The sequence below is a fragment of the Chenopodium album genome, chromosome 18, assembly GCF_948465745.1.
Source record: "Chenopodium album chromosome 18, dcCheAlbu1.1, whole genome shotgun sequence".
Classification (NCBI taxonomy): domain Eukaryota; kingdom Viridiplantae; phylum Streptophyta; class Magnoliopsida; order Caryophyllales; family Amaranthaceae; genus Chenopodium; species Chenopodium album.
In genome coordinates this window covers 30,616,274-30,631,851 of record NC_137851.1, presented here as the reverse complement: position 1 = coordinate 30,631,851, position 15,578 = coordinate 30,616,274, and the positions used below count along the sequence as shown (strand labels likewise).

The following is a 15,578-nucleotide window of genomic DNA, read 5'->3' as shown; positions in this document are numbered from 1 at the left end:
AATCCAAACATGACCCTTTTAAAAATCCAACTTAAAATAAACACATCAAGGTTAGTCCACAATAAATAATCAAAACATAAAACTAGGAAAGTATAACAAGTAACTCTCGGCACTCATTCTCATCATGCTCTTCATGCTTCAAGTACCTGTCACTTCCTCTTTATTTCAACCCTCTACTCACCATATAAATGGGTCATAGTAGGGCCAACTAAAGGAAAGCCAAACACAAACACAAAAGTATGAATACGCAAAACCTGAGTACATATGCACCACACTAACATGAATATCCTATCAATAAGAAATAATAATAAAACATGACTGTCATACAATTAAAGTCAACTTACCTTAGACTCACAACTAACAATATTAGTTATTAAATAATAGCTTTGGATTACGCATCAAATGGGTTTCCTTTCTAAACAATAGCCTATTAAAAATGGAGCTTTCAATCAGGGAGCCACCCTCAATTGGCACCTACTATGTCACACCTTGGTGACGGAATTTCAGCGCATAAATAATAATAAAAGAAAGTACAGCGTCTTGTACCCCTGTAGAAGCTATGGTTAAATATAAAACCTCATAACTCCCCCCATATGTTCATATTCAAGGTATATACTTTCCCAGAGTTTTGGTGCGTATACTCTTACACTTTACGTGATTTATCAATTTAACATGTGTAGACTCCAACCAATCAATCAAGAATATTCATAAAATAATCAACACATTCTTCCAATTAATTCTTGAATTAATTAATGAGCACATACTATTTATTTTAATTAAGGTTCCTTGCCTAATTTTGGACACAAAATTGAATGATTACTACCTTGGTGCATAGAATGCACTAATAAACTTTCTTGACTCAATCTCAACTTACTTGAGTGAGAAAATAAATAAACTAACTTCCTTGACTCAACACCAGTAATAAATGGGTGAGAATAAAATTCATCAATCATGTACAATAATTCTAATCATAGCTCTTTTAAACATATATAAGTCTTGCTTACTATTTTCATACTTCCTTGATACTCAAAAATAAAACATACTTCCATGATTCACATAAATTCAACTTGTATCATGCTTCAAATATCATGTTCACATGCTTGCATAATAATTCATGTTCAACCAACATCAATTCAAGCATATAATCAACCAGACATGCTACTAATTCATCACTTCAATCACAATTCACAATCCTAGCATGATACTACGCATACACAAATATTCTTGTGCACATACGTACCTTGAATAACGTCTTAACTCGGCTACACTCGCTAGAATCACTTAACTTGAAACTTTCTACAATTATAAATACATAACTATTATTAATCCACTATTCTCACAAATTTCTAGCAACTATAATACTATTTAAACCATACTAATTAACCCCTTTTAATAACATAAAAGCCATAATAATTTTTCTTTAAGTGGGTACTTCAAATCCTTTCAAAAAGACTTAATTTTCATGACTTAAATAAAATTCCTTCAAACTCATGTAGTGTAAAACATCACTTTTAGACTAGAAAATCATATATAAATCATTAAAACCTTTTTCCCTTTAATGGGTAATCAAACATTAACTCAATAATTAAAAAGTAGTGTGCATAAATAAATTCAAGCATTAAATTGAAGGTTTTAAACTCATCAAAAACATGATTAGACCATGAATTAATCAATAACAACAACCTAGCCTCAATCCCTAACCAATTATACAAAATCCCCAATTTCTAGGGTTTATAATTTGGGGTTTTTGATTAAATAAAAATCTGAAATTTATATTAATAAATTAGCAACATCAAAATCCCAAAATCAATACCAAAACATAATAAAAATCATGCCTTTAAAACACTAAATCAATATAATTATTTTAGCATTAAAAGAAGTTTTTTTATACATACAAACCGAAAAGAGGAGAGATAAGAAGTAGAAGAGGCGTCGGCCGGTTAGCTGTCGCCGCAGGTGGTGGTGGTGACACCGGTGGTGCTGGACGTGCAAGAAGAGGGAGAAGGAGAGAGGACGGGCGTGGGATTTTAGGGGAAAAAGAAGAAGAAAAGGAAAAGAAAAATAAGGAGAAAATAAAGAGAAAACCTTAGAATTTTTTTGTACAATTAAGAACTTTTGTGGAAAAATCTTGAGGTTTTAAAGTATTTATACTCTCCTTTTAAAAATAAAACTCATATTTACAAGTTTGTCATTACTAATTCCTACTCCCCTTCAAATTCTCACTTGGACCAACTTATTGGGCCCTAAGTTTCCAATAAGTTGGTCCACTCATTTAAATAGGATTGACCCAATTAAAAATACTTTTGTTGTCTCAATTCATGATCCATTTAATTTATACACACTTACAATTTATTTAAACAAATAATTTCTTTATATATATATATATATATATATATATATATATATATATATATATATATATACATATATATATATATATACATATATATATATATATATACCAAGTCCTATAATAGGAACTAGGACTCATCGTTATCGTTGTTGCTCTCAATCCGACGGCTTGTGTTTCACCTGCCTTTTTCAATTTCATTAAGGGCATTTTGGTAATTTCTCCACTTGAATGGTCTTTCTCCTGTTCTTTGCGTAGCTCTTTTGTTTCTCTCTCCTCTCTTGCTCTTTCTCTCTCTACTCTCAAATCTCTCTGTATTTTCGTTTCTCTTGTATCGAAATCGGAACTTTGTTCTTCGCTGATCAATTTTTTTGTTGTGATCCTTTTATTTTCGTCATTATTTGAGGTAATTCTTTTTAACTTATTATACTCTTTGTGATTTTGTGAATTTTTTTATCGATTTGCGATCTGTTTTGTTCGATTTGAGTGTGAAATTAGGTTTTCTCCATTTTTGTTTGATTAATTTTTGTCTGCGTTTTTTATAATCAGATATTTGATTTGGTATTGTTATAATTTCACATTATGTCTTTAGGAAATAATAATTAGTTTGAATTTTGTATAATTTGATTTATTTTTCTTATTTGTTCGATTGAGGTATTCTTCAAATTTGACTGATTTTAGGGGTTTTGTATTTGATGTTCTAAAATTATGGCTTCAATCTATACTTTTGTTCTAGGCTTCTATACTGGAAATTTCATCTGTTTTTTTTCTAGGGGATAATTCAATGGTGAATTGGGTTATCATCAGGGATATGCTTTGGGTGGTTGGATAATAATTTACTTTTAGATAATTACTTTTAATAAAATCTTATTCACTTTTATGAGTTTTTGTTTCACTTTTATGCCTTGAGTTCGCAATTGCGATTTGCGAGGCAATAGTATCTTGTTCAATGTATTGATGTAGTGGAAATGGCTTGTATTTCACTGGTAAATTAATCTCTACTTGTATGAAATGAATGATAGTATAGCTTTCATTCTTGACTATGAGTTATGTCTTGGAGAAAGCTGATTGTGTTAGCTTGTACGTTCTTAACATTGCTCTTGCACTAAAAGAAAGCATTATGAGTAGGACAACCTTCATACTTCTATTGTAGCTATATATGCCTGATAGACTGCAAATTTGTATGCTCTTGTTGGCTTATATTTGTATGCTCCATGTACCCAAGCTTTTGATTACTTCACCAGCTACACAGGTAGTTCTAATTACACCCAAAACAGTCCGTACCAAAAAAACCTCGGTAATCTCTTAGCCGAGTTAACTGCCAAAGCTTCAATTTCTGGTTTTTATTACACATTTGTAGGTCAGATCCCTGATAAAGTCTATGGCCTTTATCTATGCCGAGGTAACATTGGTGGTCAAGGTTGTGGCCAGTGTGTATACCAAGCTCAAGGTAGTATCCTCAAAGAGTGTCTGACCCAGATATGGGTTGTTCTATGGTACGATAATTTCATGCTTCATTTCTCTAATGAGTCATTTTATCATCAGATGGATGATTACCCAAGCAACGTGGCATGGAACCCTGAAAACATTACTATTAACGAGACTTGGGCATTTTCTAAGATGCTTAACAATACCATGATGGATTTGACACCAGAGATTGCGAACAACAAGATGAAATTTGGTACCAAAATGGCTAACATCACAAGGTCAAAAAAGTTATATACCTTGGGGCAGTGCACGCTAGACTTTAAAGGGAACACTTCCAAATGGACAAGAAATAGCAGTGAAAAGGTTGTCATCCACCTCAGGGGCAAGGTATTGCAGAATTCAAGACAGAAGTTCTATTAGTTGCAAAGCTTCAGCATAAGAATTTGGTTAGACTCCTGGGATTCTGTTTGCAAGCACAAGAAAAGTTACATGTCTATGAGTTCTTGCCTAATTCAAGTCTTGACAAAATCCTACTTGGTATCATATGATTAATTTAAGGCAACCAACATTTCAATTCTGTTTTTGTTTGTAGTATATCAAGATTTTGCTAATTAATTAAAATTGCAGATCAAAACAAGCACATATCATTGAAGGCAAGTACCCCGGTTCCCTCTCCCCTCTCAACGTCTCTAATTCCTCTCTTCTCTCTTGCAAGTCACATGCCTGCTCTTCCGCTCACTCTTCTTTGTCTTCCTCTGATTTCAGAAGTATAGAAGGTGAATTTCTTTTTTATTTACTTTAAGAAATATTTTATTTACTTTAAAATATATTGAATCTACTTTTATTACTTGAAATTCAAACTCACTTATCCAATGATTAAATATATGAACATGTAGATTAACTCACTTATCCAATCAAGATCACTTTTGAGTAAATATTACCTACTTTTAAGTTAATATATTTACTTTTGAGTTAATATTAATGTTAGTAATATACTTTGACGATATTTGATTTACTTTTTAGTGTTTTTTATTTACTTTTAAGCTATTATGATTTACTTTTGAGTACTTTTTATTTGCTTTTGAGTAATTTTGTTTAACTTTGAAAGTTGAATATACACTAGTCTACTAGATCAACAGGCAGAGCATTGTGTAAATGCACAAATGATGTGGGTTCGAATCTCACGTAGGTTTGTTTATTAGATAAAACTTTTTTTTTATTCACTTTACTTTTGAAATTTTCATATTTACTTTTTGAATATTTCGATTTACTTTAAAGTCTTTCTTATTTACTTTATATTTATTTTATTTACCAAAGACCATAAAATTATTTTTTTTATTCACTCCACTTTGAGACTTTTTATTTACTTTTAGAATATTTCGATTTACTTTACAGTATATTTTATTTACCTTTAGAGATAACCTATGTAGGATTCGAACCTAAACCTCTATGCATCCGCATAGTGCTCTACCATTTGAACTTATAGTTTTACTTTAAAGGCTTTTTTATTTACTTTAAATTCGATTTTATTTACTAAACTTATCTAGAACTAACAGTCATAAAAACTCTAACACAAACCCAAGGCTAGATGAATCAAAGACAAAAGAGGAGCAAGAGAATATAGTTTACTTTAAAGGTTTTTTTTATTTACTTTAAATTCAATTTTATTTACTTATAGGACAACTAAGTTTTTTATTGCATACAACCTTGTTAATTCCAAACGGCTTATCTAGAACTAACAGTCAGTATAACTCAAACATTTTGAATAACTTTAGAGTGTTTTGTAATTACTTTTTAAGATAACCTATGTAGGAATCGAACCTACACCTTTATGCATCAGCATAGTGCTCTACCACTTGAGCTAATAGGTTTACTTTAAAGTCTTTTTTATTCACTTAAGAGTCGTTTTTATTTACTTTTTATTCCTGCTTCTCTAACAAACTTAACTCTCATCTCAACAACTTATTTCTAATAAATCAGCTAACAATCAACTAAAATGCTAATCATTTTTCAATACAATGCTGCAATATGCTAATGAGGACGAGCTTTATTTTTGATACTGCTAATGTATTATATATTTATTATTTGTGATGCATATTTGCGGGAAGGGATCACAAATTTGCTAATAGTCTTACCTTGCTTGCATTTAGAACTGCTTCCGCAGAGCTTTCATCTTTTGGTTGATACAATATCTTCTTCGCTATGATATTATTTTTTAGAACAAGTAGAAACAGTCATATTAGGTATGTTATTTCTGAATTTTCTCCAAATAAAATAACTACTTCTGTGCATATTCTAGAAAAATTATTATCTTTTGAAGTTGTTATTAAAATTGCTAGTAGGTAATGAAGAATTTGATTATTAATAAATTTACCCTTTCAGACTGTTATGAACAGCAACTGCCCTTCCTTTTCTTGTGTATGATCGATTTGTTTCTCCGTTTGTTTCTCACTCCTCTTCTTGGATTTCCTGTTACAAGAGTTAAAAACATAAAACTATAAGTTTCCATGCTGAAACTGTTTTAAAAAAAAGGGGGGGGGGGTGCTCTAGATCAATCTTGTGGCCTAGCCAGTGATGGAGAAGAAGGGATTCTTGTAGGAATTAAGCTCCATGAGATTTTATTTTCTGTCATAATGTTGTACCAACAGAGAAAGATATCGGACAAATAGGGAATTCTACAGAATTTCAGTCTTTAATTAGGATTTTACATGCTAAAAGGTTTTGCAAGGTTCAATTTTATACAAATCATCACTCTTATTTCAGAATAAACTTGGTTAGTCATCTAGGATAAGGGCTGAGTAAAACTTATATTCAAGCATATAACGCTTGATTGCTTTTCTTAGCATCCCAAATAAGATTAGGTCTCTCCTCTACCTGAACCAGTAGAGCAAAACTATAGCAAAATAAGACTTCCAACTAATAGCAATTTCATAGATATGACTCTCATTAGCACAATCATGAGCATAACTAGTTGATGCAAAAATTGTGAAGATGATCTATAGTTACGAACACTACTAGTTGAGCAAAACTATACAAGTAGATGAATATACTTATTTTTTTTTTTTTAAAGAACCCACAAAAACAAAGGAGACTAAATAGATAAATCAGAGCAAGCTACATCAATAATACGGGGTGAGATTAAATTATTCCACACTCTTTGACCGATCTCCCAAGGTTGGAAGTGAGCCAATTCGTGTGCCACTCTATTCCCACCGCACTTAACAAAAGACCATTTAATGCAAACATTGAATAAATCTCTAAAATATCCTCTAAAACTAAATGCAATGAACTTGATCCTACTGACTTGTTTCTCAAAGCCTGAATGACAGCAAGGCAATCTCCTTCCACAATAATACTTCTCCCACCCAAGTTATACGCAAATTTCATACCCCATATGATAGCCATAGCTTCAGGTACATTCCCATCGTTCGATGCCCTACACCACAAAACAACCCTGAACCAAGCCATTACAGTCACGCAACACTGCCCCCAGACCAGCCCCTAACTCCTCTGCAACTCCAGCATCAACATTCAGCTTTCCCCACCCTTCATCAGGTAGTGACCAAGCTATAGGAAGGGGCATACTAGCACCCCCTTTTTGATTTACTCTTATCATATTTCTATCTGCTTATTACAGGGGGGGTAAAATCCTCAACCATAAACTCATTGATTATCTACTTTTTGAGCAATTTAATCTACTATTAAAAATATTTAGTTTACTTTTAGTGGAATTATATTCAAGTCCACTTATAATTTTACAGATTCTAGAATAAAAATTCAACCTACACAAAAATCCACACTCTCCTCTCATCAGTCTTGCTGCCAGCTTATCCACACCACAACAACAACACAAAGCTGTCCACAAGCAGCTATCTTCCTACTTCCTGGTCTCCTCAAAACTAACACAACAACAACGTCTACCATAATGTTATTATAAATTGATTAAAAGTTAAATTATAACTTCTACCATTATCTTAGCAAAAAAATTCTAGCACATTCAACAATCAATCCATCTCAATTCGATTTGCAACAGAAGAATTCCAAAATTGAAAAACTGGTAAAGTAAAATGGAAATTTGATATCAAAATTGACCGTATGAAGAAATTTCGAAGAGTTTGATTTTTTTTTTAGAAAAAGAGAAGATAAACCCTAGATCGAGAAATATTGAAATTTGATGATTAAAAAAAGAATGAAATAAAACATCTAACCTTAGATGCTGCGTTAATGGAGTAGAGAAAGCTCGAGAGCCACTTCAATGGAGTAGAGAAAGCTCAGAAGTCACTTTCATCGAGAATTCAGCGCAGCTTCAATGGAGGAGAGAGATTGATCAGAGGAGCGAGAATTTGGAGTGGGAAAGTTGCGTGACCAAATATTAAGAAGATCTTATCCGTCCATTATTTTTTGATCCAACGGTTGTAATGAGTTCCTAGTTCCTATTATAAGATTGGTTCTCATTATAACCTGGTCCTATATATATATATATATATATATATATATATATATAAGAACAATTTTAATTTCTGGATCCGCCATTGACTAATATGCAGTTAAGCATAGCAAAAATCTACCCTAAACGTGAATCAAACTACCAAAGTAAGAAAGAAGGTCAATACAAGAATAATCTACCCTAAACTACTGCAGCTCTTCATTTTACCAAGAGCAGCCTCTTCCATTCGAACCAATTTACTGCAAAACAGTTCAACATCTTCTTCCTCTTCTTCCAATGTGATCCTGAATTCCTTCCATTGGTATTCACCGCTACCACTTAGAACTTTAGCCAACATATCAAAGCCCTTTTTGTCAACCGACAGAATGTAGGCATCCTTCACAACATACAAAAAGTAATTTATAGCTCAGAATATGCAATAAAGGACCAAACATGACATCATAATGCAGGCCAATTTGGTTGTTGTTAGATATAACTTCAATTTCATTACAACCCCTATTTCAAAACAATAAAACAAATATGGTTGAATCAAAATTTATAAATAAAAAAAATAAAAAGGTTAACGCAATCGGATGGAAATGAATCAGGTTGACCAAGATAAAACCTGAAATTCAGTTTGGCCTAGAATATGCGCCTAAAAAATATGGAAAAGAACTCCCCATCTATTCTCCACATTTTAACTTGGGTTTGAGTTCGAACAAAATACAATGGAAAGAGAAAAGGAACGTTTGCCACGAGGTATTCATTAGAGATACTGTAAAGATCATCGTAAATAGGAATTTATCATAAAGGACCTTTCATGCTACTCAGTTTGTGAGAACATACCTTTTATAAAGGTGGAAAAAAAGGATTTTATGTGTTCTTTGTTGTGTAATGGGACCTAACACCGAATTTCGAGAGTTTCGAGCATTGATCACACGTGATATTAACAAAACAAAAAAAAAAAAAAAAAAAAAAAAAAGAACCTTTTATGCCACCACTTTTGTTATAAAAGGCCTTTCTTTAAATGAAGTGGCAAAATAGAACCTATAATTTGTTTTTGGTTGTGGAATGGCACATTATGCTCGATTCCAAGAGTTGCATTCAACTTTCCATCGTTGACCATCATGTGCATGTCATGAGACCTTTTCCCTACCTTTTAAAAAGTATGAGAAAAAATTTATAATAGTATGAGGACAATTATATCCTCAAAAATGTTTTTTTTACCTATATGCCCTTATTCATATGATGTTAATTGCACCTAAACTACTTTTCCTTTGTGATTTAATGATTAACTTTTATGAATAGTGTTTGGAGAATTATATCCTTTAAATGTGTATTTACTTAATTGCCCTCATTAACATTAATTGCCTTTTCTAAAACTTTTAAGAATAGTGTACAGACATTTATACCCTTATAATCTATTTATATATTTCCTTCATTAATGTTGCCAACAACTAAAATGGCATGATGTGCGCATCACGCGCGTTAGCCACCCTAGTTTTAAAAAAGAAATCGTTCTCATCTTTTCCCACATTTTAGCCCTAAAGGATCCAATTTGAAATCAAAATTGGAAAAAAATACTATAAATAATGACTTGATTTGCATGCCAAGAAATGTCTTGGACTGCATGGCTCAATTTGCATGCAAAAAAAGTGATCAGCAAAGGCTTTGGGAGTCATGTAAACCCGCAAGTATAAAATATGGGATCAAATTTAGCCAAAAAAAATTACCACAAACGTCTCGGTATGTGTGTCACGATGTTTAAGTGGAATAAATTCTCAATGAAGGTTTCGCAGCACCATGTTAAACCTTGTGAGTCAATTTTAAGAAAAGGAAAACAAACAAATACCAAAAACACTTCGATTTGCCTCCACCGAGGTTTTCTTAAGGCTAAACAAGGCACTTTCGATAATTTATTAGTAAATTTGACCTCATATTGGATACTTAACAGCCAAAATTACCCCCAAAAACCTTAACCGAGCAATTTTCTCAGCATCCAAAACACGCTCTTGTATCAAAACATTTCTTAGCATGCAAAGTGAACCAGGTATGAAAAATGCACCACAATCTACAACCTTAGTATCTAAAATGTACTTCTTTTGTTTTTAATTTATTACAACAATAGCAAGTGGCGGCTGGGTTAAAACAAATTTCAAGAAGAAAAAAAAAAGTAAAAGAGTTATGGACCAAAAAACTCCTATGGGATTATAAATAGAAGAGGAAGAAATAAAGGTAAACAAGTGGGTTGGGCAAGGGTTAACTTTGCACTATCATTCTTTCATAATGTTCTTAACACTTATGGTTTAAAATTAAGGTAAATAAGTGGATTGAGAGGATAAAATCCATGCTAACTTCATTTCATAATGTTCTTAACATTTATTGTTTCATATAAAGGGTAAATAAGTGGGTTGGGGTGAACTTTGTATTACCTCCAATTCATAATGCTCTTAACATTTATTATTTGCAAAAGAATTATGATGGATTAGTTCTTACTCGCAATGGGGAATTTGTGGGGAAAAGCTTTCGTATTGGGGGACTTTTTACTTTTGATGTTTAAGTACTTCTTCTGTTTATATTGTTGAGTTTATTTATTTATGGCATGCTAGTACTTCTTCTGTTTATATTGTTAAGTCTATGGAAAAAAAATGCTAGTACTTCTTCTGTTCATATTGTTGAGTCTATTGATTTATGGCATGCAGGATTGGGTCACATTAATAAATTTTGATTCAATTAAAAGGCTTTAACACTTAAACTTAATCCCACAGTTTTTCAATACTGGTTTTTTGTGTGTTGAAGCCAAGTTTTCAAAAAAATCATTTAAATCAACAGATAGGTAGACTAAAGTACTAGAGCTTGTTCATAGTGACTTAGGTGATTTTAATAATCACGAGAGCGGAGGGGGTAGATATTACATTACTTTTGTTGATGAATGTTCACGTTTACAAGAAAACCAATTGGGCAATAAATTAAGAGGGTTAGGGGTGATAGGGATTAGTGAGTATAACCCTAACATTATTAAGGAATTTTGTGAGCAAAGACACATATATGAAACGATAGCTCCCTATGCACCCGAACAAAATGGTATAGCAGAAAGAAAAAATAAAATTTTAAAGAATGTGATGAATTCTATACTTATTAGTGTTGGGCTTCCTGATAACATGTGGCGGGGAGGCTATTCTTTCTGCTTGTCATGTTTTGAATAGGGTTCCTCCCAAGATGCTTGACAAGACTCCATACAAAATATGGAAGGGTCGAGTACCAATCTGAAATACATGAAAGCGTGGGGGTGCCTAGCAAAAGTTGGCATACCTACCTTCAAGAAAGACAAAATTGAACCTAAAAACTGTTGATGCTATTTTTAATGCCTATGCGTATCAAAGTGCAGCTTATCGTTTCCTCGCGAAGGGCACTAACAAATCTTATGAAGGTGGCCAAGCCATATCGTTGAGGAAAATTGGAAACTAATAGTCCCACCTTTGCCTCTTCTGCTCAAAACAATCCCATCTTTTCGAATTCCCAAAATAATCCCACCTTTGACCCCCATCTTCTCAAAATGAGTCTTTTAACCCATAACTTGTTTAACAGGTTAACTTTTTTTTTTCTTTTTTTTTAACCTCTCATCTCCCACCTTAGCTACCCACCATAAACCACCACCACCCTTCCATAAGCACCACCCCATCACCACCTAACCCCACCACCTTCTTTCTCTCTCCTAACCCCGACCACCCCCATCCACCCACAAAACCCCCCTAACACCAACCACCCCAGCCACCCCGAAATACCGCCCATGAAATACCACCGCCCATGGACCCCAGCCACCACGAACTCCCACCGCCCATGAATCCCGACCACCCACGAAACCCAAACCACCCCCGAAATTCCGATCTCACCCACGAAACCCACCAACCATGAAATCCCGACCAACCCACGAACCCCAGCCACCACAAACTCCCACCACCCACGAATCCCGACCACCCACAACACCCAAACCACCCCCGAAATGCCGATCTCACCCACGAAACCCACCAATCCAAAAATCCCGACCAACCCACAAAACCCAAACCACCCACGAACCCCAACCACCCCGAAATATCGCCGCCCACAAACCTCGACCACCCACAAACCCCGATCTCACCCACGAAACCGAGAAAGGGAGGTGGGGAAAGGGGAGGGGTGGTGAAGTGGTGTCTAATGCGGTGGACGGTGGTGGGGAGTTCTTTTTTTTATTGCAAAAATTAAAATTGTACCAATCAGAAGGTGACACGTGGCAATTCACCTTCTAAAATAAGTTACCAATTTCACAAACTAGTGAAAGGCTCATTTTTAGAAGATGGGGTCAAAGGTGGGATTATTCTAGGAATTCGAAAAGGTGAGATTGTTTTGAGTATATGTCGAATTCTTTGAGATCATTTGTCCTAGGAAAGTGTCTTCTTCTAATGGATTATTCTACTGTGTCATTTAACAAAAAATGACACCAAAAGATGATGATGTGTCAGGTTATGATTGTTCATTTTTTATTCATTTTTAAAAGCCTAAATGTACTATACATGTATGTTTGATTGTAAATACATGTATTTTTGTAAGAATACATAATTATAGTTTTTTAAATTCTATTTTTATCTTTTTAAAATCATTTTTCGAAAAATTAAATTATAATTAGATTTAGAAAATAAAAAATTCATCATTATTCAACAATGTTCTTCATTCATCTCATAGATCAACCACCCATTCCCAAAATCATTGTTATTTGTTAAATTATACTCAAATTTTGGCCTAAAATTCTCATTAAAATTCATAAATGAATTGTACCGTGTTGTAAAGTTTTGTTTTTTTCAGTTTTGATTTTAAGGTTTTTGTTCATAAAAAATCTCAACAACAATCTCATTTTTAAGAATCTGTTAAAGAGAAATTATATGCATAGGTGTTTTGCAATATCACGGTGGTCGGCGGCATAGTGATTTAGGTTGAATGATTGCTGTTCTTCCGACTATGTAATCGGAGAAGACGACCATTTTTTTTTCTTTTCGAGTCCCATTAGTTTGATCTGCAAAAGTTAATTAATTTTTTGCGAACTTGTTTGTGGATTAGGTAATGACCTAAACTTCTTTTGGTCATTACATATAGGAAAATAGTGTTTTATATGCTCTGTTTATATTTAAGGCATTTACTTATATTTACTTTGGGCATAACCTCATAATTATATACAAAATCGTAGCATTGATGGCTACAAATCTATAATCAGAGGGTCAAAGCTATAAACTAGAAAAGTATATCTACAGCCAACTAATTTACAATTATACAAGTCAAAGTCTATAAACTAGGAAGGAAAATAATACACCTAACTAATTTACATTTACAAAGATATATACAATATATTTAGCATACAATATACTTAACACTTCCAAACATAAATCATAATGGTTTTTTTGACGAATTGTATATTAATTATTATAATTACCGAAATTTATCCTACTATTAAATATTAGTTATTATCTTAAAATATATTTTATAATAACCAAAATTATCCCTATTTAATATGTTAGTTATTTTCCATTCAAAAAAAATATATTAGTTATTATCCTATAATTTGTTTAGTATTGTAATTAAGAAAATTTATCCTATTTTAAATTATGTTTCATTCTCATATTTCTGAGAATGAATAAAAATAGAAGGTTTAATTCATGATTAAATTTACATTGTATAATTATTGTGTCGATAAAAATGATAATAATATCACTATTTTAATTAAATAGGAGAAACGGATTAATACTAGACATGACCTAATATAATAAAATATTTGTAATTTCCTTACTTTATATAAGGTGGTCGAATATTTGTTTTAAAATAAAAAAATAAAAAAAATTATGTAGCTTACTTACATTATATAACACGCTTCCATATTTAGATATAAGTACTCTAGGTAATGACCTAGACATTTATAAGTCATAACATTTTTATTTGATGTTATTTAATTAGTGTATCCTCGTTCTTAAAGTATCAATTGAAAGTCTAATAGATGTTAGTCTAACACTTTATAAATGAAAATTTTATTATCTTTAATTTATAGTTGTAACACTTTCCTAAAATGGAAATATCACAATAGTTGCAACACACTATAAAAGGAAGGTTTGGGGGATTTTTCTACGTGGCCGGCCACAACATGTTGTAGGGGTTACTCGAGTTACTCGGTCAGGGGTGACTCGAATTACTCCTGACCGAGTAACCCCTCAAGTAACCCCTGACCAAAACCCTCAAGTAACCCCTGACCGAATAACCCCTTGAGTAACCCTTGACCGAGTAACCCCTCGAGTAATCCATGATCGCGTAATCCCTCGAGTAACCCCTAAATGAGCAACCCCCTAAACGAGGAACCCCCTGACCAAGCCCCTCAAGTAACCCTTGATCGAGTAACCCTGACCAAACCCCTCAAGTAATTTCTGACCGAGTAACTCGAGTTTCCCCTAACCAAGTAACTTGAGTAACACCGGCCACACGGTGTGTCCAGCCACATAAAAATTTATGTTCAAATTAAAGAATGTATACGATTACTTCCAAATATAAATCATAGTAAGCAATTATTTTATCTCAGTGTCAAGAAAGACAATTAACAAGTTTGATCTTATTAGATTTCTTTTATGATAATTTTCAAAACATCAACTTTTTAAAAATTTTACTTATACGTAGCTGAAGTTATTAATGATCAAAGTTGTTCATTGAAAACCGTACAAATACAAAGTGAATCGAAACGTTTAGGAATGGAGGGAATATATCAATGGAAAAATTTCCCGCAATAATCCCACCTTTTGGTCGTCCGCTAAAAATAATCCCACCTTTGGATTATTTTTAAATAATCCCACCTTTACCCCCCATCTTTTTTAATGGTCCCAACCGGTCGGTTAACTTGTTATAGCAAGTTGATTGACACGTGTAAGCACCTAATTGGTCCAATAATAAAATTTTAAAAAAGGTAATTAAAAAAATCGATTAATTAATTTTAATCACCAGCCAAACCACCTACCAGCCACACCTACCTCCTCTACCACCAATCCCGGACTGCGCTGACCTCCATTGTCTCAGGACACCAGCCTCACCGAACTCCTTGATCCACGAATCCGGCCACGCCAAACTCCTTGACCCACGAATCCGGCCTCAGCTCGCCGAACTCCTTGACCCACGAATCTGGTCTCAACTCGCTGACCTCCCCTACCCCGATTTCGGCGTCACTAACCTCCCTCATCCCTCGTCTTTCGGCTTCGCCGACCTCCCCTATCCACCGATTCTGCCCAGCCAACCTCCCCCGTCTCCCAATTCCCCTACGTCATCAAACTCCCCTGCTTGATTCAACCCGTTTACTGGGATTTACCGATTTAG

At 33.5% G+C, this 15,578-nt stretch overlaps 1 protein-coding gene across 1 annotated transcript; it reads left to right on the top strand.

The window, feature by feature from the left end:
* The first annotated feature begins 2,650 nt into the window (after nt 1-2,650).
* On the top strand, nt 2,651-4,415 carry LOC145590769 (uncharacterized). The gene is made up of 3 exons (XM_081647167.1): nt 2,651-2,756; nt 3,711-3,800; nt 3,896-4,415. Exons 2-3 carry the CDS (start codon nt 3,732-3,734, stop codon nt 4,196-4,198), a joined length of 372 nt encoding a protein of 123 aa, XP_081503293.1. The 5' UTR covers nt 2,651-2,756; nt 3,711-3,731; the 3' UTR covers nt 4,199-4,415.
* Nucleotides 4,416-15,578: the final 11,163 nt, after the last annotated feature.

Bases quoted from the DNA above. Each gene is read 5' to 3' on its own strand.
- LOC145590769 (XM_081647167.1), top strand. From the start codon at position 3,732: ATGGCCTTTATCTATGCCGAGGTAACATTGGTGGTCAAGGTTGTGGCC. The intron at 3,801-3,895 runs GTAGTATCCTCA...TTTTATCATCAG, and splicing joins GTGTGTATACCAAGCTCAAG to ATGGATGATTACCCAAGCAA.